This window comes from Ambystoma mexicanum, chromosome 2p (assembly GCF_040938575.1).
Source record: "Ambystoma mexicanum isolate Mex_15411 chromosome 2p, UKY_AmexF1_1, whole genome shotgun sequence".
Classification (NCBI taxonomy): domain Eukaryota; kingdom Metazoa; phylum Chordata; class Amphibia; order Caudata; family Ambystomatidae; genus Ambystoma; species Ambystoma mexicanum.
The window spans coordinates 1339742060-1339768888 of NC_090923.1; the positions used below are offsets into that span (position 1 = coordinate 1339742060).

A 26829-nucleotide genomic window follows, 5' to 3' on the forward strand; every position below is an offset into this window, starting at 1 on the left:
TTGTGTAATGTTGTACTGCTATGTATTCTTTATTCATGAGCATGTGAATCCATTTCCGACCTTATGCTGGAGAAGGAACAAGTTACTTACCTGTAACTATTGTTCTCCCTCTTGCCCTTCTGCGGCTCTTCTTGGTCATACTGCCACTTTACGTGCTTACCAAATCGGAAGTTGGTTGCCAGAGGGAGGGACTTAGGGGGAGGGAAGTCATTGGCTGTGGGTAGTATGACTCAGAGGACAGTGGTTGGTTTAGAGGAGAAATTGTGAGTGTTTTTCATTTACTGAGGATTCCCGGCCTGACGGGGAGTATTCATGAGCATGTGAATCCATGCCAGACACATGCTGGAGAACAATAGTTGCAGCAACTTGTTCCATCTCGAACTACACTTTCACTTACTCGTACAGTCAACCACAGGAGAGAATCTTTTTTTTTTTTTTTTTAGCCATCACACTCACTCTTTTCTTTGAACGTCATGTAAAGCCTGATTCACTAGTTGTCACCACCACTAGGAAGAGGTTGTGTGTGTGCGCGCGCTCCACTGTCTAGTGTTGAAGCACCACCCAATAAAGATTGCAAAGGATGATGTATTCTGGGCAAGAGTGACCACCTCTGGGGCACATGTCACTTACATAGCAAATAGTACTACTTTACTTGTGAGCTATGATGATAATCAGTGGGATGAAATACACAAACCACTGGATTCCTTCCCCGAACCAGTTCTGTCCACCCTGCTTAAAATCTCTACTGAAGGGAAACAAGTAGCCCAGAATCTTTTAAAAAAGACTAGATTCAGTACACTTCTGGTAGTATGATAGCTGATGGCGCCTTGCTCAAACTCCAATCATGGCGTTGGGTTCAGGGTTCAACCCAGAGACTGACAACTTTAATAAACATGCCTATTGAAGATTATCCTCTTTGGCAAGGCAGTAGATGACCAGTTGGAGACAACCAAAAAAAGCATGTAACCCTAAAAACACTAGGGTAAATTTCTAATAAACCTTTTATCCATCGAGGCACCTTCGATACTCTGCGTTAATTTCGGAGCCAGGGTTTCTAAAGGGCCTCAGTCTGGTTTTGGAGTCCCCTCGTCTTGGTACAATCCCCAAAACCAAGCTTCCCCTTTTCAAAGCAGTCCGCAAAGAGGGTTTAGGAGAGGTAAAGGTCAGGCAGAGTTGCAGCCTCTACTGCCCCTCCAGCAAATGACACTCCAGTTCAAGTACCCTCCCATGCTTCCCAGTAGGGGATCGCATAACCTCTTTCATCCAAACATGGGAGGGGATAGCATTGGATCGCTGGATTTTAATGAACGTGGCCAGGGGTTGTTTGTAGAATTCCTATCAAGAAGAATGTTTTTAGAACAAGAAGTTTTAACACTACTACAGAAGTGAGCAATAGAGATGGTTCCACCTCTGGGAGGAAAAAAAACAAGCTATTTATTCGGTGTACTTCCTTGTTCCAAAGAAAGAACTAGCAGTGCGCCCAGTCTTAAACCTGGGCCCTAAAAACACGTTTGTCGAGCCACAGAAATTCAGGATGACAACTCTGCAGGAAATAATTCCTCTGTTAAAACAGGGGGGTTGCATGGCAAAATTGGACATGAAAGATGCATACTTTCTTATTTCAATGTTGTCAATGCACAGAAAATACCTAAAATTCAAAGTGAGACTAGCACTAGCAATTCTAAGTGCTACCATTCGGCATAGCCTGAGCACCACAAGTGTTAACAAACGTCCTTGTAAGTGGTGGACGCACACCTATGGAGGCAGTCCTTTCCAGTGTGCCCTTACCTAGACGACTGGCTAATAACAGGAGACGCATCTCAGATGTCAGCAAAATACACCAGTCAATCTGCTGTTCCAGTAAGATTTCTCAATCAACGAGAAAAAGTGAAGTCTAGTGCCAAGTCAGGTAAAACCATTTCTAGGGGCACTTATTTGAACAGAAGACTGCCTAGTCTTCCCCCTCTGAAAGAGTGCAAAACATGCTGTTTCAAATCCCTCAATACAGAGTTGTCATCAGGTAACGGTGCGAAAGGCCATGCGCCTTCTGGGAATTACAGCTTCCTGCAGTTACCTTGTGCCGTACGCCCAGGTTGCGCATGCATCCAATGCAAGCGTGGCTAACAAAATGATGTTTGCAAGCAAGCGGTCAGTGAGATGATCTAGTGGTGGTTTTACATCCTCTTGTTCCATCTATGCATTGGTGGACAAAGGAAAACCTTTTAAAGGGCAAGCCGTTCAACACCCCAGCAATCTAGGCCACTCGCTACAAACTCATTGCTATCACGGTTGGGCGCTCATTTTCTCCAACACACTGCGCACCGGTGTGGACACAAGCATAAACCAAGGAACATATCACCCTTCTAGAACTGCTAGCAGTCTTCAAAGCTCTATACGCATTCAAACAGCTAGTATAGAAGACAGTGCTCATACTAATAGATGGCACCACAGCGATATTCTACAAAGAAGCAGGGAAGAACACACGCTCCAGGCTGTACAAACTAGCCCAGAACATTTGGCTGTGGGCACTAAAACACATGTTTATCCTGGCACATGTTCCAGGCGGGGGAGGGGGGACAATCCTCTAGCAGACGTACTAGGCAGAAGTGCAGGAATGTCATCGGAACAAGAATGGCAGTTGAATGCAGATGTCCTACACGTCGTCTTCGCAAACTGGGGGTTTCCAGTCTTGGACCTCTTTGCTAAACAAGAAAACGCACAATGCCAGGACTACGCATCCAGGTTTCCCCAGACAAAATCCAAAGGGAACGCTCTGTTAATGAACTGGTCAGGAAAATGTGCATACTCTTTTCCCCCAACTCCACTTGTCAACACGTTAGTCCACAAGCTACACCAGGAACAAGTAGCCTTGATCCTGATGGCTCCTGTATGGGCAAAATGAACATGGTTTTCACACCTACTGAAAATGTTTTTGTGCCCCAATGAAACTACCACGCTCATATGACATGTCACAGAACCAAGGGACAACACTCCACCCATGCCCTCAGACCCTGAACTTAGCTGCTTGGTTCTCGAGGTCATAGTTTGGTCATCTAACCCAAAGCTATATGGACATTCTAAAGGAAGCACGCAAGCCCAATACAAGACACTGCTGGTTTAACAAATGGAAATGTTTGTCTTTTAGTGTAAACCGCGTACCATCAATCCAATTGACTGATCACCGTCACATATAGTACGCTATTTATTATATCTTTTACACTCCGGCTTAGTCGCCAATTCCTTACGAGTGCACCTAGCTGCTCTCTCAGCCTACACCACACCACAAAGTAAAGTTTTATGGTGAAGGTGTCTGTGGTAAAAGCATTAAGGGAGGGTGTTAAAGTTATACCCACCAGTTTCAAATCCAACTCCTGGTTGGGACTTGAATATTGTGCTTACAAAGCTCATAGGGGCACCCTGTGAGTACATGCACAAAGCCAGTCTTAAACATCTAAGATGTAAAACTGCTTTTTTTGTTGCTATAACATCAATAGTTAGTGAATTACAAGCACTTTCAGTACAAGATCCTTTTGTCATTTTTCACAAGGACAAGGTGGTAGTGCACACACATTCTCGTTTTTTATTTTTTTTTCTGCAAAATTCATCTCGAAGTTTCACATAAACCAATCCATAGAACTTCCTGCTTTCTTCCAAAACCCAAAGAATGCAGCAGAGAAGCCTAAACACCCGAGATGTGTATTACCTTCAAAAGACTGAACCACTCAGAAAAACAGACCATTTTTTTTGTATCTCTAGGCACAGGGAGAGAGGGTGTTGAATAATAACTTTTCATGAGGCCTTACATCTTTTAGATTATACATAGTCCGGTTCATCCTTGAACAGAACCGTCTGGAAATGTGCCATCCAAACTGATGGCGGGGATAGTGCTCAGGCAACCCTCCCCCTTTTCACCGTACCCTTTTGATGAGTTTCCAGAATGCTTTAACATTTTCATGTATTGCCTTATCCTGCTGCTCCCATTATTGTTCAATGAATTGTAGCTTTTTATATTTTAACAGTTTCTTAAATGCTTACTTTTTTACATGCAAGTGACCAGCATTCAGAGCACCCTCCTTAGCCTCGAGTGTCTGAAGTGTGCACCAGGGTCGGCACCTTCAGCAGGATTGCCACAGTAATAACCCCTGTGTTTCTGCATCCTGAAAGATGTTCACCACCTTCTTTCCCACCTAGTCTTGTGGGCAGGAAGTGCATAAGCCCATCCTGCTTATATGGACTTGAGGCTCGGCTGCCCTGCATCATCCACTCTTCAACTAGTGGATTGTGGTTGCTCTCTGACCTCTCGGATCATAAAGCTGTTCATCCTGTGACACGAGAAACAGTCCACAAAGCCATAGTCAATGACAGATTTCCTAATTTGAAAGTGGATTTAGGCGAGATATCCACTTTGCGTTTGCTGTTTAGTTCACCAACAAATGTCTATTGAGAAAGCAGTCAATAATTTGCCCATTATGTCCTGGTTAGTATTAAGACTGCTTCTTTTTGGTATTCCGCTCATTTCCTCTATTACATTGATCTCAGATTGAGCATAGGTGTACCCTAGTTTATCATTAAAATCTCCTAGTAGTATTCTACTTTCACTTGGGCAGGATGTAAACATTGGTTACTAACAATATTTAGTTAGACCTGGAATTTGTGTTTGTCATGATGATCATCAGTCTCAATTTGTCTGATTATATCTCAAAACTTGCACCGAAAGGGAGCTCTGCACAAATGTTGCCAGGCCCTCCCTTCAGTGTTCCTTAGGTGACCTTTTTGCATTTACTGAATGCATATCGAGCCCTTAATAATTTCTTTAAACTGGAGTCCTCCACCCTAGGTCATGCATTTTATTTCTGACGCCAGCAACGTTCCAGCTAATCTTAAAATATCATAATTTAGAGACAGATGTGGACTTAACATCCCCTGTTAGCCCTCCCTCTGATTTGTAGTCGTGGCACATGCAACGGTAGACACAAATAGATGCGTGCCTCAAAATAGTGTTTTTGCTACCCATAGTCCCTTCTTAGCAAGTGCTCAAGTTCCGTGCTAGCCCAATCGAGGCCTGAATTCCTTGTTCTATATTATTGATCCACACAGGATTGTCCAGAGGTCGGGGGCAAGACTCCGTTAATATGCTTCAACCAGGCGTCTTGTAAGTGGAGGTTTATGTAAGTAAGTCAAGATGAGCTCTGGATGAACTTCCGTTGGTGTTCTTCTATCTCTTCACAAGAAACCTGGATATTCTGCCCTCAGAGCAATCTAATAAGTGTCCGGATGGGGGTGAACTTTAATGTGCCTCAGTGATTAACTAAGGGAAATTACTCTTCCCAGGGTTTCCTAATCTAGTCTCTGGGATTTAGCGCATGCTCACTTTTTGGACTGGCCTCTGATATAGCTCCCTTTTGGCCATTCACACATGGAGCAGGGGAAGTGTGCTTAAGAGGTCGAACCGACATTTGAAGTCTGGTGGAAGTATTCTTGCTTCGTGGCTCTACATGCGGGGATACTGTGCTCCAGTTTATCTGTGGCAGCTGGCTGGTGTTTGGGTGAGTGGTGAGCACCTGTGCATGGGAAAATGAGTCCCCATTGCAAGGCCTGGCTCTTGCAAACTGCAACTGTTTTCCTCACAAGTCCAAGAGGTCAGGTTAACCTTTGACTGGCAGTTGACTGTAACAAGTAGGCTCTATACCGAAGAACACTTGGGCCTTTTGAATCAAATTTTCTTAGCCTGCACCCCAATATCTTAACTTTTATTAACTATTGAGTATACTTTCATAATACCTATTATTATGATGGTGTTACTCTTGCTTGGGCCCAAGGGTGCCAGGAGACTGACCCTCAGCTAGACAACTGGGTGTCACGCAAGCTTTTCCTTAGCCAGTCTAGTGGTAGAGCAGTTAAGGGCAAAGGGAACCTCTTTGCATGGACAAGCTTCTGTGAAGGTAATTTGGCATACAGGTACATGTGCCCTGTAATAAGGAAGTGTTAGTGTTCCAAGTTTGGCTTTAACGGTAAGGGTCACTGGGTGCCCTTGAATCCACCCAACCGGATGTCATTCTTTCATAGAAATTAATGGGAGAGATGGACTGATTGGCTGATCTTGATGTCCTGATACTGCAGTATACCCCCCATGTTTTTATAAAATGAATAAGTAAGTCCTTGTTGATGAGGTTAAATCGCGTAGTCCGTGTTGGTTGGTCCAGCACAAGGCCCAAGGAAACTTGCCAAGTTCTTTGTCGTGGTTCAGTAATGGACCTTGGATTCTATCAATTACTAGTGTGCCCATCTTTGTGACGGATCCAAACCGGAATCAGCAGCAAGGCTTTTTTAGTCTTTCAACCCAGTTTGTTCTCTCTGTATGGGGGAGCCCTGATCTGCGGACCCTTCTGGTCTCGAATCAAGGCAAAGGCATAGCTTTGCTGTCAAATGGGTCTTGCTAAGTTGCAGCAGCAAAGCTTCCTCTCTATCTTTTTCTCTTGCTTTCAGTTTGGTGTTTACGTTCTTCCAGATTCCTCCCAAGGTTAGACCTAACATGGAACAAAGGACCTGTTTATTGAAATATTATCTGCGTAAACTGCGCTTAGGAGGGTTGAAGCATTGAACCGTGTCCCAATAACTAGTGGCTGCTCCATTCAAACTTTGATATGGCCTCAGTTCAAGAATCTCGGACATCATATTTCCAGTGAAGGCAGATATTTGCTTCTATGTGGGATGTGAGAAACTGGAAGGTTCCTCACCCGCTAGTCCCTAGGGGTCGGTCTTTCCTTTTCCCTTTCCCTCTGCCAGGGCACAGCCATCTTCTTTGGCTCCATACCCTGGGGGTGCCCCAGTGCGGGAGGATCACCTGGGTGAGGGGTCTTGGAGTGGGACACCGTAGGGTGAGATGGTATCCCCTTCCTTGTAACAACTTTTCCCCAGGATACCTAGGAACTCTGACCCCCCCACCCCTTTCCCTACATAAACGTTCACACGGACAGCCCACCCTAGGAGAAAACGCTCACCCGAGCAGTGTACCCGACATGTCCCACTACAATGGTCAGGCAATTACTAGTAATCACTCACACCTGACTTCCATTAAACTTCCCCACCTGGATAAAAGGCGGAGCACGAGAGCGCACTGAGCGAGGCAAAGCACACGAAGCAACAGTACTTTCCCGACAGCAGCTGAACAAAGGAAGGAAGACTGCAAACCAGGGGGGGGGATATACCCTTGACCTTTTCATCGAGAAGCCGTTATTTTCCAGAACCCTACAGATTAGAAAGCTTAAGGCAAGGAAACCAGACAGAAGAATCCTGTATTGTGTGTCGGAGATACCTGTGGCCCTCCTGCACAACTGACTTAAGTCGGGGAGGAACAGCAGCCGCTATGGTACCGTCATTGGCTCGAAGATCATAGGCCGCGCCAGAGAGATCAACGCAGCCGGTGAGTTGGGGAGAGCAAGACCGGTCTGTTGAAGTCAGGGTTGCAAGCGGCAACATTGATTGAAATGCGTGTGATGAAAGACTCTAGGAAAGATTAATTGCTGATGAATGCTTCAACGTTGAAGGAGAAGATACAATACCAGTGACAGTGGTCCGGCACCACAAGGGTACTTAATCGAATGGTTTCTGTAAGGTATCCAGCCAAGAAGTGGCAGCAACAAAAGTAGAAGATTGGCAAGAACATTGTGTGAAATTAATCAAAGTGGACCTGCAACAGTTGACGCAAAACCATTGCACATTCAAAAGTATTCTTATATATATATCTCATGGGAAGTGAGATTGGTTATCCGAGCCCGAACAAGGGAGACCTAGTGTGAATATTGTGCTAAAGGGATCCAAGCCCGAACGAGGGAGACCAATTGTGAATATTGTGGTAAAAAGGGGTCCGAGCCTGGAGGGAGACCCATGATGAACACTGGAAGCTAGAACTTGTGCATGTAGAATTCCTGAGAAGAAAGGAACTTTGGATGCTTGTTTGGTTCGACAGGCCCTCTTGCTGTAAGAGACTGTTATTGAGAAAGAGACTTTGGCAGAAGGCCCTGAAACCTATGCTTTGAACTGTATCCTCATGGGAGAAGAAGCCAGAGTGTGTGCAAAGCTTGAACGTGCTGCCTTGCCCTATGCTGAAAATGTGGGGAAGGGAAGCCAACTGCTCAACTATCCTGACATACTTATTTCTTGAACACCTTTCTTTGGTGCATACATTATTGTCCCACAACATTTTGTATTTGCCCCCTGGCAACCCTTGCATTCTGGGCTGTTATCCCTACAGCCCCCTACCAGCACTCTGCACTTATCTTTGCACCACCTGCCACTTTCCGGCCGCACTTCTTATTTATTGTTTTATTTATTTCTCCAGCATGGGTCTGGCATGGATTCACATGCTCATGAATATTCCCAGTCGTCAGGCTGGGAATCCTCGGTAAAGAAAAAATCAGTTTGTTTTGTTTCTGAACTGTCTTTCTCCTAATAACCAATCACTGGTCTGTGGGTCATACTGCCCCCAGCCAATGACTGCTCTCTACCTAAAGCCCCTCCTCAGGCAACCATCTTCAGATTTTTACTGCACGTTCAAGTGTTGGGAGTCCTCGTGCTTAGGTCTTGAGTTTTGACTGCGTACTGTGCTCTTTCCAGAGAGTTTACTCTTATTTTTCGGTCAATTTAAGCCCCAAGCTCCACAGATTCTTCTTCCGATTAACGGGGGCACGTTTCGGAAATTTCTACGCCCCCCAAGGGCGAATTCTCATCGAATTTCACTTCTTGGAGTATTCCGGAAGATCTTTGAGGCTTACCCCGCGTGGACATGGCCCAAGACAAAGGAGACTTGACACCCGTTGGATCCAAGCTGTTTAGGATCTGCCCAGGATGTGGACTACAGAACGTCTTCAAGGAGGATGAACACTCCCGGTGCCTCTACTACCTGCACTCCGACAAGTCGCACATGGAGGAGGACTGTGCGTTGTGCAAGGACATGTCCGTCCGGACCATGAAGGACCGTCGCAAACGACTCGCTTACTGGCTGGAGGCGAAGAGCCCGGCAGCAGGTGAGAAGAAGTCATCTGAGCGGTCTTCTAAGACCTTTTGAGAGCGCTCCGGCGACGGGGGGCCCAACATAAGGCAAAGCACTGCGAGTACACGGGCACCGGGAGTGACATTGGTATGGGCTCCTCGGCTGCCAGGCCGGGCGTAACATCGCCAACGCAGCCAACCACGAGCCAATGCTCCGGCTCGGCGGAAAGGAAGTCGGACAATCCGGGTAAGCTTCGGGGGAAGCCCCGGCTGGCAACGCCAAGGGGGATCGAGGCAGTGACCCTCCCCCCACGGTAATGGCCTCAGATGCGCTGAAGGTCGTGAAGGCCCAGATTCACCCGGCTAAGGCCTTGATTGAGGGAGTCGCGGCATCCCTGGCGAAGCCTGCAGAGGCGACACCAGTGGAGACTACCTCCAGGCCAAGAGTTTCCGTGCCCACCCGGAGGGAATCGTCTTTTCTGCCCATTGAAACGACCCCCATGAAAACACTAGCTGAGAGGGGGGGTGCGATAGTCCTACCGGACTCCGATATCTCCTCCGAGGACGAGCTGTCTGGCCTCAACGCAGTCCTTGATAAGAAGTTCAAAGTCGGGTCCTACGGGAAGGACCCCGCCGAGGCGGACGTGGAGAGCAACGGGGGGAGCAGACGAGGAACGGCAGATCGAAGAGGAACCGGAGGACACCACGCCGACGCTCCCGTCGCAACCACTACCGACTGATGGATCGGAGGACATCATTCTTGCCCTGCACACCCTGTGCACGGAATAGGTTGCCTTTGCCTCCTGCGGACGATCCGGCGGCTCCTGGACCGTCGGGAAGCCCTCCATCCAAGCGGAGGCGAACCCATCCGCCACCACCCTTCCATCCTTCTCCTCCATCCTCTCGGCCGAGAGACGAGACGGAGATGACGAGGACGGTGAGGCCGGAACGGATCTCCCATCGCCCCCACCACGGGCTCGAAATTGGCTCATTCCTCGCCACGGCCTCAGAGCTTTTTCAGCTATGCCCCGAAGAGCAGGAGGAGGAGGAGGAGTGATTCCTTTATCAACGACGGGTGCAAAGAGGAAACCGTACTCTCAGTCCCGCTGTTGGACGAGATCTCGGATGAAGGGCTGTCCCTTCTGAAGAACACATCCTCTGCCCCTGTGAAGAGAGACCAGTACGAGAAGAAGTACCGGGTCCCAGACTCTGCTCCTATGTGCCTCAGGGCGCAGCCGTCCCCGGACTCTGGTCTCCGCGACGGCCAAGAAGAAATCGGCTGGGGCGACGGCATCGACTTCCACCTCCCCGCCGGACGGCGAGGGGAAGAAGCTGGACGCCCCATGGGGCGTCGGGTCATCTCAGCCGCGATGACCATTAAGGCGGCCACTGATCTCGCTATCGTAGCCTGCTACGATGGGGAGCTGTGGTTTAAAATCGCCCCCTGCTTGTACTTCCTCCCGGACGACAAGAGGGTGGAGGCCCTGGGAATCTTGCAAGAAGGTGGGGTGGCTTCGGACCACGCAGTCACGGTGGCCACAGACATCGCCGACACCGGCTTTCGCCAGATGGGCAATGGCGTTTGCCTTCGCCAGCGTGGTTGGCTCAGGGCCACCGAATTACGTCAAGACGTACAGAGTAGGGTACTAGACATGCCCTTCAACGGGGACAACCTGTTCGGAAAGGCAGTGGGCGAGTCACTGCAGGCCATCAAGGCAGACACCGAGACGGTCCATGCCTTGGGCACGCTTCGACGGCCGTCCTTTCGGTCCGCCGGAGGCAAATCTCACGGTGCCTGCAAAAGATTTGGTGGCAGCTCTTCGTCCTACCGTCAAGCGGCCTGCTTGTCGTTCCAAGAAGCCTACAGAGGCCGCAGCAAGGCCGGAGGAAATCGTCGTCGCCAAGGGGCCTAAGGTGGTAAGGCCTCGGCGAAGCAAGACTGAACCCCACAGACTGTGACGTCTGGCCCCCACCCGAGCACCCCGCTGAGAGGCCGGCTGGTGAGCTTCATCGGCGCGTGTAAGACCATCTCCACCGACCTTTGGGTGCTGGAAGCACTGGCCCACTGACACACCCTGGAGTTCCAAAGGAAGTGTCCCCGTTTTCCACCTGTGTCCAGGAAAGAAAATCACATCCCTCAACTACTTCTAGAGGTACAAGCAATGCTGAGAAAGGGTGCCATAGAGCTCGTCCCCAAGAGACGCTGGAGTATACTCTTAGTACTTCCTCGTCTGAAAGAAGACCGGCGGTTGGCGGCCTGTTTTTTAGATCTCTGCTGCCTCAACAAAGACCTAAAATCCCAGAAGTTCTTGATGGTGACCCTTCAGCACGTACTGGGGCAGCTGGAGGAGGGAGACTTCCTGTTGTCGTTGGACTTGGAGGATGCCTACTTCCACATCCCCATACACAAGGGGCACCTAAAGTTCCTGCGCTTCGTGGTCCAAGGGCAGCACTACCAATTCAAGGCCCTCCCCTTCGGGCTGAAGTCGGCCCCAAGAGTCTTCAAGTGCCTGGCACCGGTGGCGGCGCGCCTGCGCCTGCAAGGGTTCCACGTATACCCCTACCTGGACGATTGGCTCATCCGAGCGAAGTCAAAGGAACTCGCTGTCGAACACACAGCAAGGACCGTCCGCCTGCTCACGGAACTTGGTTTATCGATGAACATCCTGCTTGGAGCAATCGCAGGATGCTCCGTTCCTGGGAGCCAGACTCAACCCGGTGGCGCGCCTATCTTCACCGTCGAAGGAAAGGATAAAAGCCATCCTGGGCAAGGTACGACTGTTGACCTTGGAAAATGCCAGGATGAGGTTCATCAAGTCCCTGCTCGGCATGATGCCATGCATCTACCTCGTTCGGCTGTGCAGACTGCGGATGCGGCCGCTGCAGGAGTTCCTCGATGCCCGTTGGATTCAAATGACTGGAAGCTTCGAGGGCAAGATCGCCCTCAACGAGACATTCCGTCGCACGATCGGTGGTGGGGTGTCCGCGCGCATCTCACTGCGGGCACGGACTTCCAAACCCCAGCACACTAGGAGACTGTGATGACGGACACCTCCCTGGAGGGATGGGCCGCACATGCAGGACATCTCCACGCAAGAGGCCTATGGCTCCCAGAGGAGAGGTTGTTACACATCAACGTCCTGGAGCTCCGAGCCGTGTTTTGGGCCCTCAAGTCATTCCTGCCATCCCTCAAGGGCAAGGTGGTGCGGGTCTTCACGGACAACACCACCACAATGTTCTACATTCGGCAGCAGGGGGCACCAGATCCCCAGCTCTCCAAGGAAGTGCAGAATCTGTGGCACTGGGCCGTCACCCAGAGAATGTTTCTGGTGCCTTTCCATCTGGCAGGAGTAAAGAACACTGTTGCTGACTCAGCAGGGAGCTGCGCTCTTGCCATGAGTGGGAGCTTCAGCAGGACCAGGTGGATCGACTGTTTTGACGATGGGGCAATCCCCAGATGGATCTGTTTGCGACGGCGACGAACACCAAGTGCCAGAGGTTCGCCAGCAGGTTTCCCCAGCCAGGGTGCATAGGGGACACGTTCTCATTCCCCTGGGACGGCCTGTCTCTACACGTTCCCTCCATTGCCGTTGCTCCTGCATCTCATCAGTCAACTCAGACGGCCCCGGTGCAGGATGATCCGCGTCGCACCGGCGTGGCCGAGGCAAATTTGGTACCCAGACCTTCTGGACATGTCAGCGTTCCCTCCAATCTAGCTTCCGGCGGATGCAGCTGTTCTCGCCAGGGAAGGAGGCCCAAGTCTACACCACGACCTGGGGTCGCTGAACCTGCAGGCCTGGCTCCTGCAGTGCTAGAATTTGGAGGCTACGAGATCCCAGCAGACTGCAAGGAGGTACTTGCCAAGGCCAGGGCTTCTTCGACTCTTAAGTGCTATGGGCATAAATGGAAGAGGTTTACCGTCTGGTGCCGTGCACAGAAGATAAACCCTCTACGGATTATGGCCCCTCAAGTGCTGGAGAAAGAACAAGTCTCTTACCTGTAACTGTTGTTCTCCAGCATGGGTCTGACATGGAGTCACATGCAAACCCTCCCGCCTACCCCTCTGCGGCTCTTCTCTGGGTCCTACTGCCACTTTACGTGCTACCAAATATGAAGATGGCTGCCTGAGGAGGGGCTTGGGTAGAGGGCAGTCATTGGCTGGGGGCAGTATGACCCAGAGACCAGTGATTGGTTATTAGGTGAAAGACAGTTCAGAAACAAAACTGATTTTTTTCTTTACCGATGATTCGCAGCCTGACGACGAGGAATATTCATGAGCATGTGAATCCATGCCAGACCCATGCTGGAGAACAGTTCAGGTAAGTAACTTGTTCCTTACTGTCTATACTATGTACTGCACTTCCCCCTTTCACCTGCACTTGCGCGATCTCCATGTCACCTGGCCTAGTAAGATCTTTGTCAGTATTCCCTCTGTTCCCCTCCCCTGCCTTGTCGCGCCTTGAAACACTTGTGTATATGCGTGTTATAGATCCCATATCATAATTTAGAAGTAAGGATTGGCAACAGGTTTATTAGTATAGGCTCTTTTATTTTGACAGACTCAACTAGGACTGCGTTATTATTTGATGGTAGTAGCTCCCATCCTTGGATTTAGGTTTAGAAAGGCATTTAACCAAACCATTGAAGTTCAATAAACACCCTTGAACTGTGGTCACATGTCTGTCTTCACCGTTTGAAACCACGCCTTCCTTATAGGGATCAGTAGGTTTAATCGACTGCCCACCACTTAAGGTTAACGTGCCCACCTGTCATGGCAGAGGGATCAACGGACAACTCGCAGCAAAGTTCTATGCTTAAATTATTTTATTTTTTTACTATACAAAGAGAAAGTTGAGGAACTATATATAACTGAGGTCACTTAGTGGGAAATTAATAAAACACAAGTTTGGCTTCTTTATAGGACTGTGGTTCAGTCCTTCCTTCCCTCCCGAATGTGTACCCTGGCAGGTAAAACGTTGCTCAGTTTTTGGAGTTTTAAGTGGCCACCAAAGCCTCTTTCTTGGCCAATGAAGTTGATTGATTGGCTTTCATAGATGATGTTGGGATGTCTCTTCTCAGGCGAATGGGCACCACCACTAGTGCATTGGGTCGTCTTGACGTTGGACACTTTGACATTTTGCAAGATTCATTATGGGCTTAAATGTCAGACCCCTCTGGATACTGCTCCTCCACCAGCTCAGAAGTCGCTCCAGGACATTTACTCTGGTTTAATCACTCCCTTCCTCTCTGGCCTTTAGCTCCCTTCTCTGCTTCCCTCTTCCTGTTCCTCTTGATGTCTTCCAATGCTCTGCTTTGGTCCTCCATCTCTTATCTCCTCTTTTTATTGTTTCACTGCTCCCCCTCCCGTCTGGCTTCTCTGCCACTCTTTTCTAACTTCTCCCCACCTATGTACCCTTTCCTCCTTCTCCTTTCTTAATGTTCTCCTTCAGCTTTCTTGGTCTTCTCTTCTCATTGTGTTCTCCATCCAACCCTTTCTTGCTCCTCTTTCCTCCCTTCACCTTTGCTCCTTTCCATTTCTGGTATATTTCACTCCACCTTCCTTCCTACTACAATTTTTAACCTCCTCTCACCTTCTGACGTCCCCCCCCTTCTTGCTGCTCATCCATAACTTCTCTCCGCTCTTACTCATTCCACCCTCCTCCACTGTGCTCCTCTGCACCTCTTCCACTGCCTTTCTCTCATGCTGCACCAACACGCACAATCCTTAACCTCACACACTGCTCTCTGCTTCACTCTCCTTTTATATTGGAGTAGAATCATTTGAAGGGCTGTTAAGTGTTTGAACGATTTCATGTGGGCACATGTGGCCAGTGGGTGCTGTGATTTGCTACTCTGCCTGGGGGGGTAACCTGTGTTATAAGTCTGTACTACACAGGTTGGTAGCATGTTGAGCAGCCAGGCTTGTCTGAAGAGGGGTCAATGTGAGCTTTAGGGGAGTTACACAGATGACAAGTAGTCAAATAAATTCTTACAGACAAGGTTTCCTGATCAAACAATTATTTAACAGTCAGTTTGAGTAAGCCTTCTTCAGAAGGGGCAATATAATAGTACCACATAAATACACTCCAAAATACAGTGTTTCCCTAAATCAGCAAGTACCCATTTGGGATGGTAAACGGAAACTTCCTACACCCTCAGGTGACTAAAATAGCTAGGACACTGGACATTAATATATCACTGTTGCATTTAGGGCAATACTTGAGAGTATGTCAAAGAAAAAGATTATTAGAAGAAAACAAGAGATCTCACAACATTTCTGAAGCAGGTAATTGCATTTGGGATTACCAAAAGTCAAGTAAGTTAATCCCATCATGGAAGAAAGACCGACACAGTTCAGGGAGCCAGTCCAGGCCAAAGTCAATTGGATGAAAGTCTAGGTGAGCTGAAGCAATTCTTGTAGGTAGGTAAAAGTCTTGCACTATGTTTTGGAAGTCTTTGTAGAAAAGAAGAAATCAAAGTAGGGCCACAAGCTGATTAGGCTTGTGAGGTAAGGAAGCTGTTAGCAACTCTACAGAAGCAACACAAGACAAGTCTCCACTCAGAACAAGTGAGGTTACACAAGAGGTAAGTTCTCTTAGACTTTACAGTACCTTTGGTTAGAAGAAAAACTGTTCCAGCTGGCTTCTGTTCCTGTGCAGCTCTGCAGATCCTGTGTTCCTGGGCCTCAATAGTGAGGACAAGAGGGAAGAAGTCTGGAGGACTCCTGCACTGCAACGGGACGGTCGGCGACAGAAAAAGGACCAGCTTCTATTCAGTGGCACTTTGCGGTTTCAGCTCCTCGCGTCTCAGCAAATAGCACCACCGCGAACTCCTGGCAGTTGAGATGGGCTTTCCTTGCATCTGGGGTCCAGCACACTGTTGAGGTGGCTCGGGCTTGGTCAGTCCTGCTTCCTGGGAGTCCAAAGGATCTTCCTGGAGCTCTTGGCCAACTTAAAAGCAACGCACGATCTGGTGTTCCTCTTTCTAGCTCTTCGGTTTCCAGCAGCAACTGTAGTGGAAATGCAACCAGCTTCGAGAGGATGTCCAGGTGGCTTACTTTGGAGTTGGTTGGTTTTAGGCAGAAACCTGTGCAGTTCCCTCTGGGACCACTGCAAAAGATTTAAGACTACAGGTGTTTGGCAGTAAACCCACTTGGTAGCAGTCTGTACCACACAGATTCACTTGGTAGCTGTGGCTGAGCAGTCAGACTTCCCTCAAGAAGAGTTAGGCAGTATACAGAGTATTCACAATAGGTCAAAAGAACACAGTGGAACAAGCAAACACTGACCAGAGCTTGGTGTAAAAGAGATATAATTATTATTTATTTAAAACCACATGTAATAAAACACACAGGCACTAATATTAGGCAGTTCAAAAACACGGTCACTAAAAGATATACACTCCCTTAAAAGAATATTAGACAAGTCTTAAGTAAAGCCCCACTTATTTTCAGACAGTGGTGAGCGCTTAACGTAGATGGCACTCTAATAATTTGGTTTAAAAGGGAGAGAAAAGCAGAGCATAAATTGAAACAGATCCCAACACTTTCAAAAGAACACAGCAAGAGAGGAAGGCAGAGTCAAACCGTGAAGTTAGGGTTCAGAAAGCCGGATCCACTTTCAGAGGATCAGAACGAAATGTGTCCAAGGTCACATGGTTGAAAAGTGCACAAAAGTCTCGAAGGTTCAGAAAGATTTGGACCAAAAGAAAGGGACCAGTTAGATGGTCAAGGCGGCCAGCCCAGTCCAGAAGGTTAAGGGATTATTATTACCTTGTAGCCATCTTTAGAAAGGGAGGCCTGGCGGACACGGTACCTTAAAGTGGTGAGAATACTCCAGCGGGGGCAGTTGGTCCTGGCAGCGGATGAAAGTCGGTGCTTCGTCCGGGGGAAGAGAAGATCTCGTCGGGGAGGAAGACAGGAGTCCGTTGAACTGCCAGGGAAGAAACAAGCCGCGGAGTTCTCAGGTCAAAAAGGAGCAGTCCTTTTATTCGTGGTCCAGTGGTAAGTGGCTATCCGGTTGCCGGGGTGCTTGGTACGGGCAATTCGACCACAAGACGTCCTGGGATGCGAGGAAAAGAAGGTAAACTGGTTGTGCCCACCAGTTAGGGGAAGAAGACTCTCCAGCCGGGAGATCTTCTCTGTCGTCGGGAAGTGGTGAGTCGGTTCCGCGGGGCTCCACCGGTGGTTTCGTCGTAGCAGGTCGGCTCAGCTTCTCCCTCGTCGGATTCTCAGGTCCTATGGCGACTTCTGAAGTTCCAGTCCCCAAAGCCCTGCTTTTATGCAGCACACCCCCATTCACTCAGCCTAGCTGTCAATCAAACATGCGAAGTGGTGAGCCGGCCGGCTCACCACTTGGGCCAATCACACAAGAGTGCGACTTGAGTTACCAAGGTAACTCAGTCCAGGGTGCCTAAACCCCCTCCCACACCCGCTGTGGTACCCAGACAGAGTGGCACCACTTTTGGAGGCTTCTGTGGAGAAGCCCGCCAAAAAGTGGAACAAAGGGCTCGACTTGGGTTGGAGTCACAGAAGAGAACACAAACGCCATTTTAGAATCGAGTCCTGGCAAAAAATACCAACCGGCAAATTATTAAATAAATAAACCGGCGGTACGTTCGAGGCTATGAGAATTAAATAAAGTTGGTAGCCTCGAACAATGGGAAAATCCCATAGGGATATATTCGCGTTCGAATATAAAAAGTAGTATCCACTGCCACCAGCCAAAACTCGATCAGGGGGGACGAAGACGTGCCCCCTCGAATAACAGACCCCGGGGCAATCGAATTGCCCCGACCAGTACGTCCACAATATGATGGTTTGTACTGGTTTCTGTTCATAATTTGGGGCTAGTAAAGCCAATGGTGACTTTACATGCCCTCGGAGACAGTAGTCAGTCCTAGGGTATGGAGTCTATGGTGGGGTGTCACTATGACACCCCTGTGTCACTGCACGGAGGGTGCTGTGTAACACACATAGTAAAAACACATGAGACCCTATGGAGTAAAGGACCCCATAGCCCATAAAACACATTAACAGTCAAAGGAACACCATAAATCATGTCCAAGAGTGGGAGAAAGAGTCTCACTCTTGGCAGGAGAAAAAAACAAACTCCAGAAATCCAGCAAAGTTGCTGGGGGACTCACTAGGTCAGGAAATTCAGCCTAAACGGAGAATTCTCCCTAACAGTTGGTCCCACCAACTCAAGGAGAGAAGTCGTCCTTGCAGGGCTTCTCTAGCCGAGATGAATTCGGAACTTCAGCACAGCAGCAGGGCTTCACCGGGCAAACCTACGGTCCAGGAGTTGCAGCAGGTGTCTCTTCCAAGTTCTTCTTCGGATTCCTTCGTCCAGTGGTCGACTCTGCCTTCCAAGCCAAAAAACCTTGCCTTTTATGTAGGTTTCTCCCATTCATTCCAGCCCAGCTGTCAGTCACCCAGCAGGGTGGCTGTCCTTGCCGGACAGTCAGCCGGCCAATTCATGCATCTGTCTCCTAGGAGACTAAGCACAGGGAGTTTCACTTCCTGCCCCCACCAGACACCCGGAGCCAGAGGCGGGCTTCGCTCGTGAATCCCACCAAAGGCAAAACGACAAAGGGACCAAACCTGGTTTGGCGCGCAGAGTAAATGTCAAGAAGGACCTTTCCACAAAGAAATGGCGAAAAAAGGAGACCAGGGCCATTTTGACAAAAATGGCACTGTGGGTGCTTTACTGCAGCTGCAAATGCAGCCTGTGCTACAAGCACACCACGGTAGTTAAAAGTAAACCACTGCCACCAGCCATTCATCGAGGAAAGGGTAACATAAAAATGTTACATGAGAAACTAGACAAAGGGGATATTTAGTAACCCCTCCAGCACCCTATTGTTAAGATCGTGTGTGCTGGGTCTAGAAAGTTACAAATACAAGTAAAGTCAATTTCACTTCACTGCTCTTAGAAACAGTAGTTTATCCAAGAGAAGGTATTTAAACCTTTGGGAAATCTGAAAGTCTGCGCTTGAATAACTGCACTTTAAGGTGCTGTGTGACACAATGTAAAGATGATGCCTATGGAGATTGTCAGACTCCATACTTTAACAAAGAGACAGAGTTCAAATTGCAGTAAACGTACATTGAGTGGGAAAAAGGGTCTCGCTCTCTCCAGGTCAAAAATAAAGTAAGTCCTAAAATCCAGCAAAGTTGCTGGGGATCTCTAAGGTAGAGGGGGAATTGGCACATTTTTGAGAATTCTCCCTAACAGTGGGCCTTCTTGCTCCCAATCTGCTGGCGGGTCCATGCTTTCTTGAATGTGGGCTGCCGTCCTGGATTCCCATTTGGCTTTGTAGTGGGCACTTTTTTGGTCCTGGGGTGGTTCTCGGTTTGGTATGTACGTGAGGGAGTTCTCCTTTTGTGCAGGCTTCCGTGAACACCAGCAGTGTGGGTTCACGTCAGCGTACATGCTTACTGATTGCTGCTTAACATCTTTGTTTAAACAAGTCCTCCATGTCCCTTGGGTCTGCAAGGCGCCTGTGCAAATCTGTTGCTTGTCACACATGTGGGTTTCTGAAGAATCAACAGGCCATTCTTACTGTATTAAGCCAGGGACATTTCTCCTAAGAGCTTCTTTGATCCGCATTGGGAATTTCTTGCTTCAGGGGACCAGTGAAACCTCCATGGCATGCGTGTATATAAGCTGGTCATGTTAATAAGCAATGGGTTTCTCTGAGCTGCTGAGGGGGCCTGCTGAGCTGGCTTTCTCCCAGGCTTATAATCTATTTACCTGAGGTACACGAAAGGAGTTGGTACTGATCCTTAAATTACTTGTTGGTGCAGGCGTGTGAATTTAACCTTTTGCATCCTCCGTCTGGGGTCCTACATCATGGAGTGGCTGGTAGCATCTTACCTCTAACATCCAGGCAGACCCATCGCCCAGCCTCCAACATCGACTTAATCACCACCACCCAGGTAAGCACATTGCTACGTGTGAAGGAAATCTCGCAAAGGACATTATCTTTGGAACACCATGTGGTCACGTTTCATTGATGACTCCTTGATTGGGGCACATCAAGCAGGAAGCCGGTAAATCAGTCCAGAAAAAGCAAACCGTTATAAGGCCTTGGCAGGCATGCAGTGTAAAATGTGCACTCACCTGGCAACCCTTAATCTGTATGATGCTGGATTTGTTGTAGTGGCATACTGTAAGTGTTCTCTACTTGATACATTATTCCCACACGTCTATAATCAGAGCTGCAAATATGAGCACAAAATGTCCCTCGCTTTATGCATATGAACCAACCTTTTATGGTCCATGGGCTTCTCCCTTCCCAGTGACAGTCGGAAATCCTGACACGGCTATGGCCCATAGTGGTACTCAAGGTAAGTAACTTATCTGAAGTTCTGCTGTACGGTATGCAGAGAAACGTGAATTTGTCTGTGTACCTTGCTAAATATTTCAACAGAAGATTCTCTTCGTAAACCCAAGATGCTCACAGGTTGCTAAGTGTTGGGGCCAGTTTTCTAAAGTCCACTTGAGGGCCTTATAAAACTGTACTCTGAGGCAATCCAGAACTCCACTCTTAGTATAAGGCTGTACCACCTTAAAATGTTGGTAGCATTGACAGAGCAGCCAGGCTTATTCTGGTAAAGAGAGAGGGCTATAGGTAAGTACAAATAACTTGAAGCATACATATGGTTCAAAAGAAACACACCCAGAATTATTGTAAAAAAATAAATGGGTTATTTTTAAATACAAATAGGCCAAGATAATTCTTGTGGACAGTAAGTTCTATGTCATGAAGCATAAACACAATTCTAAAAGCACATCACAATACTTATGGTATACAAACCAAAGCATAAACCTTATTCAGAATACAATAAATAATTCAAGTTACACGTTTAGAATAGCAATAAAGCTATTCATGGGGAGTTAGTTACATTGTGATTACTTTCAGTAATTCAAGGGCAGTGTAGACCCTTTTGGTCATAACTTTCAGTAATCTGCAACAAGAATAAAACAGTTATACCACAGTGTTACAGGTGGAAACCTTGGAAAAGATGTAACCTTCTTCACTCAAGAATAGATCTAGTTACAGATTACTTTTTAGAACACAGTTCAGATATGTAACTAACCCAGATACTTTTTAGAATAGTGAAACACAATTCATGGAACCGTAGGAATCCACAACTACTTTTAGGATAACCTGAAGTTATACAAGGTGAGTAAAAGCTTATTGGTAATCAACTATTACAGTTGCACCAATGTTGCTTTTAAGATCGGTGAAACAGAGCTAAGGTAAGCAATTACTCAAGCTCGTTTAGAAGTGCTCTAAAGCAGTTCAGGGAAAGCAAAACCCAGCAATACACTTTTAGAATGGCACATTCTATTCGAGGTAGGTAAACGCAAGGTAGACTTTTTTTTTTTTTTTTTTTTTTTTTTTTTAGAAGTCTTCTAACGCAGTTCAGGTAAGGCCAAACCAACGATGCACTTTTTCTACACAGAGATAAAGTGAACCCAACTACGTTACTTGTTAGAGTGCAAGACAATTCACAGGTAAGTAAAATAACCACCTTTTACTTTTAAGAATGGCAGAACACCTTCAAAGAAGTAAGAATATTTGTAAATGATCACATTTCAGAGATAGTTACCAAACCAACTCATTAACACGTAAGTACTGGTTATATTTCAAGGCAAAGACCCATGCCTTGTAATTCATTCCCTATTCTTGGAGCATGAGTAATCTCAGTGCCAGAAGGGAGGACACGCATGGTCTAGTGGCCAGCTTTTGGCAGGTCAGGGACGCAACAAATGCAGGAAAAGTCCGTTCCAAAGGATATCTCGACAAACAAGCGAGTTTCTTCTTCAGAATTGGTAAAAAGGATACAGGGACTTCGAAGCGTTGGGCCTGGGCAAACGGAATGGGCGAACTCCCAAACACAAGTCACCCCTAAAGCTGCACAGGATTCACACAAGACTTCAACTAGGTATTACCCAAGCCAGCACATTACCTCAGCAGAGAAGAGAAGTTTGCAGATGGGCGCCTTCAGGACATAGCATTACAGGACCCAGTCCTTGAATTCTTGGTCAAGGAGACTGAAGCCAGGACACTGGATAGGATCTTGAACCAGGGATCAATGGTGAAGGCTCCCAACAAAGGTATCTTTGGTGCTTCTAGCTACTCTGATTTGGTGCCCTTTCTGCAGGTGCCAAAAAGTTGTTCGCCGCTGATTGGATTCTCCTCGCTAATCTGGTCAAGGACTCCAATCTTGCTTCTGAAGGACCACGAAACATCCAGTGACGTTTCAGCAAGAATCTGACTTCGGAAGACATTGCACTGCACCTGGGCTCGAGGTTCGCTGTTATTGCGTTTGCAGCCAACAAGTTCACAGCACGTGGAGCGATGGCTCGTTTGCAGGTCTTCTTGAGACAAGTGGGGTTCACCAGCCTCTTAGTCGTTATCTTCAGGAACCCCAAGTCGCTTGGAAAGAAGGTTAACAGCAGGCTTTGGTTACACAGCAGGCTGTCTGGTCGCTGGAAAAAGTCAGCCTGTGTTTCTTCTTACTCTTCGAATTTGTCCAGTGGCTGACTACCTCTTCAGCTTCCAGAATCTGAACTTTATAATGGAACCCATCCTATCATTCAAACCTGGGGGATGGATGTCCTTTCAGGAGAGACAACCTCCCAGTTGGAACTGGTTGCATGCAGGCATGCCAGAAGACAAAGGGCTGTGGAGTTTCAGACTCCTCCCGTAGTTCCTGTCTTCCCAGACACTCTGGATCCTTGGCAGGCTTTTTGAGGAGTTCCCATCGAATACAAAAATCCAAACATGATCCTTCCTGCTTAGGGTGAAGGAGCCCACCATTCTGAGAATGGTGACCCTTCTGTGCACCACAGCGGCTAATTTGACAGCCTGCAAGTAACATTGACTAAGTCACTAAAGTAGAATCACTACCACCAGCCATTAAAGTTATCTTGTAAATGTAACAAAAATGTTACCAGCCAAGTGAGAAGGGAGATACACTGTATCTCCCCTGCACTCCACATAAAGTGGGTTGTGCTGGCTCACTGGGTAAATTGTAAAGGGGATGGAAATCCCACTTTACCCCTTGGGAACAGTATTCATCCAAGTACATTAAAGGGAAATTCAAATGGGAAGACCAAAGGCAACACTGCAACACTTGCAGCCCAAAGGTAACCACAAATCCAATCACACACTGTGGAGAGATGTATAAAGGTCACTTATTAAAAGGCTAAAGGACCAGATGAGAGTGGGGGGAGACGATTCCCACTCACCTAGGGACAGGGACAAATTATCACCAAGTCCAAGCTAAAAAATCTTGGGGTTGACAGAGGTGAGGAAGATTATTCATATTTCGGAATATCCTACCCAACAGTAAGACATGTGGGAGTTTTTTTTTTTAGTGCCAATTGCATGCAGGGGACTGCCAGCACTTAGGTGATGTTGGCAGGGGGTCGTTCACTCTCCTCTGCGGACTCCCTCCAATGGAACAGCCTCCCCCTGTGCCTTAAATTCCAAAAGCTCCTTAAGACTTTCCTCTTTTCCTCCTCCTTCCCTTCTCTTCCCTGCTAATGCCACAGTTGCTGAATCAGTGTCCTGGGCCCTTATGCATCCTCAGGGCCCGACCTCCCACACCAATTCTGCCCAGGCTACTGTCTATCTACAGCACTTGCATCTGCACACCCTCCACTCAGGAAATGACACACTTACACCTTCTGCGGCCAGTCCGTGTAGCACTCAACATTCCTATCACTTCATCTGTGGCTCACCCACAAGCGCAGACTCCTCAGCACTTGCTCCCTCTTCCTTGCTGCACTTGCACATCCTGAATACTCACAAGGCATAGTAGGTTCGTCCCTCTCCCACTTGCCCCACTGCTCCTTAAATATTGTTTTTTAATGTATTTCTCACCCTTGCTCCCTCCATGCCGGCACTTTGAAACAGTATTTTCTTATTGTATAAGCACCTGATAAGCAAACAATAAACTAGACTAAACTAATGTTGAGTCGCCTACTTGCAATTTTTAACTGTAACAAAACGGAATGCAGAAGTTGAAAAGAAAATCGGATGAAATGGTCTTTACTGGTCTTGTTATTGTTTTGCGAAAAATGTAAATGCTGCTGAAAATGACGCTTTATAGGCCACATGGCTGTGGATTCCTATGAAATACGCTTGGTTTTAGCAAGTGCTAGAAATTCCATGGGAAGCCATTCCTTTTATGCCTGCAGTCGTTCAAAGCGCGTTCCCTTTGAAGGCGGAGGAAGACTGCCCGGTTGGAATGTAAATGGCTGCAAACAAGTTCTTCGAATACCATTTCTCCTAATGAGATTTCACAGAATATAGTTCACTGAAAAAGGTAGGGGAAATGGTATATGTGCAATGCATAATAGGTGGGTTAAGGCTATAAGTTGGGGTAGGGAGGGCGAGGGGCGGCGGGGGTCTCTCACCGCATAAAAAAATAGTAGAAAAAGTAGATTTCGTTTTCCGGTGAAATCTCCATTAGAAGAAATATATTTGGAGAAATCACATACATCCGCTGCAAACGGCTCGGACATGTAGAAGTAAGGCGTAAATAGTGAACACCTTGCTTTTCATGCCTTACGTTTGCACTCGCGATACAGTACCCATATATGTGCTAACATCAGTACCCAGATTACCACAATATTGCAATATTGTCCTGTAGTAAAGGAATTTAGATTATTTCTTAACAGTTTCTGTTAAAGCATGTAGTGCCCTATGTTGAGTAAGACTTAGTATGGCATGTAGTTACTGTGTAACGTGCATAATACATTCCTGGGTAATTTTGCCTTAGAAAGGGATGCAACTTGTGGTGTGATAGTTGAGAGAGAATATGTGCTGGAGCAGTAACTTGAGACCATAACCCTAATTAATTAGATTGCAGTAGTGAGAACTGTGCTTTGAATCACCACTGCAGTATAATGCAGATTTAATGTGTTTTAGACATAGCTGTCAAGTTTCTCTGTTCCATGCAGAATCTTTGAGCCAAAAGTGAACAGTAGAGTGTTCCCGTGTAGATAAGGTTGTAAAAATAATTTGTAAACAACCAGCGTTTATTAGACTGACTATATTGAATAAATCAGTTTTTAGTAAAAGTATGATACCTGACCTACTACAGAAATGCAATAAGTGAATTGTGATTATTGACACAATCTACAACAGATACAGAGCTATGTTTTATTATTCCAATAGATCAAACAAAAAATCTCTTCGCAAAATTAGATAATGCAAAAAAAATAACTGTTCAAAACAGATATAACGAGCAAAAAATTATGTGGAGCTGATAAATTGTAGAAAAACATTAGGCAAATGTTTGCACAATAGAGAAATTAAGTTGGAGAAATACTTTGAATTTAACAGGTATAGGTCGAAACAAAACATCTATTCATAATGCTATTTATGACGCACAAACTTGAGCCAGTCTTTTTTCCACACTGCATGCTGCAACTTGTAGACCCACCCTTGCAATGTGAAAAACAAAACCACAAGTTCCAGCATGCAATTGGAAGCAAAAACCAGGACTGGCTCGAGGTGGCATGAATGGAACTGGGAAACTTGGCAGCGAGGTTTAGATCTGAACAGTATTGTTGTTTAATGCTGATGTAGTTTTGCTATGGGCTAATTGTTCCGTTTTACTTGCAGGCATAGAGCTGACTCTGCAGATACAGAATGACATGCCGGCCAAAGCTACCCTGAAGGAATTCAAAGAAAAACTTGCATGTGATGAAAAGTACAAGGGCACCGTTCAGACTATCAAAGCGGAAGTGGAAGCCTTTGCTGGGGCTTTCCCGATCCCAGGCCTGCCAGAGCTTTAAAAAATCTCAGGGCGTTTTCAACTAAAATGTAGTATTCCCTTTGTAATTGAATCAGATTGATTCTTGTCTAAACGCATACTCCAATTTCTACACACCTACTACAAAATAGCTGTGCCTTAATCGCACACTTTCAGACTTTAATAAGATCACCAAATCATGATGCCCTTCGTGAACACGTTCCTGTCACTGGCCACAATAGTTGCAAAAAGGTTTGGTGTAGCACGTTTCGTGCGTGCCCTTGCACGTCCCATCTACCGTGCATCTGTGGCTTAGGTAATAATTTAATGTGAAAGAAGGCAAGAACACACTGTTGAGTAATTCATGAGTGAACCACACCTGAAAGAATCCATCAAGTAGAGCACGTTTCCATTTCCTCCAAGTTGCTGGTCGATTTGACATCGGCTTAGGTAGGTGTTCACGAACACAGATTGCTTCGACCTCTGTGGAGAAGTTGGGATCAGGGTTTTCCCATTTTTTAATGAAATGTATCTGGTGGATTGTTTGCTGCTGTGAAAAGTCCCTATGGGAAACATCTTCCAATATTACTTGAAATCTGAGTACAAACCAGTCATTTTTATCGTATAGTATATTTCTTCAATACAACTCATCTTGTGTGGCTGGGGAGCGGTTTGTCAATGCTATAACTGACTCAGGATTACTGTATATGCCAAGTGCCTAAGAATTGTCTACTACACTGCATGCATTAAACTGAATCTGATATCTGGCGAAAACTTGTTTTCTGTCCTTGCCAAGGATCTTTCCATAGTATGTATGCCTTCCTTGGGTGAATGAATTGTTTGTTTTTTTAAATTTGTTTAAAAAAAATCTTGCTACAAATTGAACCTATTTTTATTTTTTATATATGAATTTTATCTGGGTCAGCCTATAACCGGCATGAGCTGCTGCAAGGCCCCAGTTTAGGGCTGATGAGAAAGATATGGAATCTATTTTTGGGTTCTCCATTCTTCCCCATTCAATAGGCAGCATGAGTTAATCCTGCCTTGGAGCCAGCTGT

General features: G+C 46.9%; 1 protein-coding gene across 2 annotated transcripts in view; it reads left to right on the top strand.

The window, feature by feature from the left end:
- Positions 1-26545, top strand: part of SHMT1 (serine hydroxymethyltransferase 1) — a 451377-nt gene extending 424832 nt beyond the window's left edge. For both annotated transcript variants that reach the window (XM_069645688.1, XM_069645689.1), the window contains exon 12: positions 25642-26545. In XM_069645688.1, coding sequence (XP_069501789.1) covers positions 25642-25814 — 173 coding nt within the window. In that variant the 3' untranslated portion in view covers positions 25815-26545. The remainder of the gene's footprint in view (positions 1-25641) is intronic.
- The last annotated feature ends 284 nt before the right edge of the window (positions 26546-26829 follow it).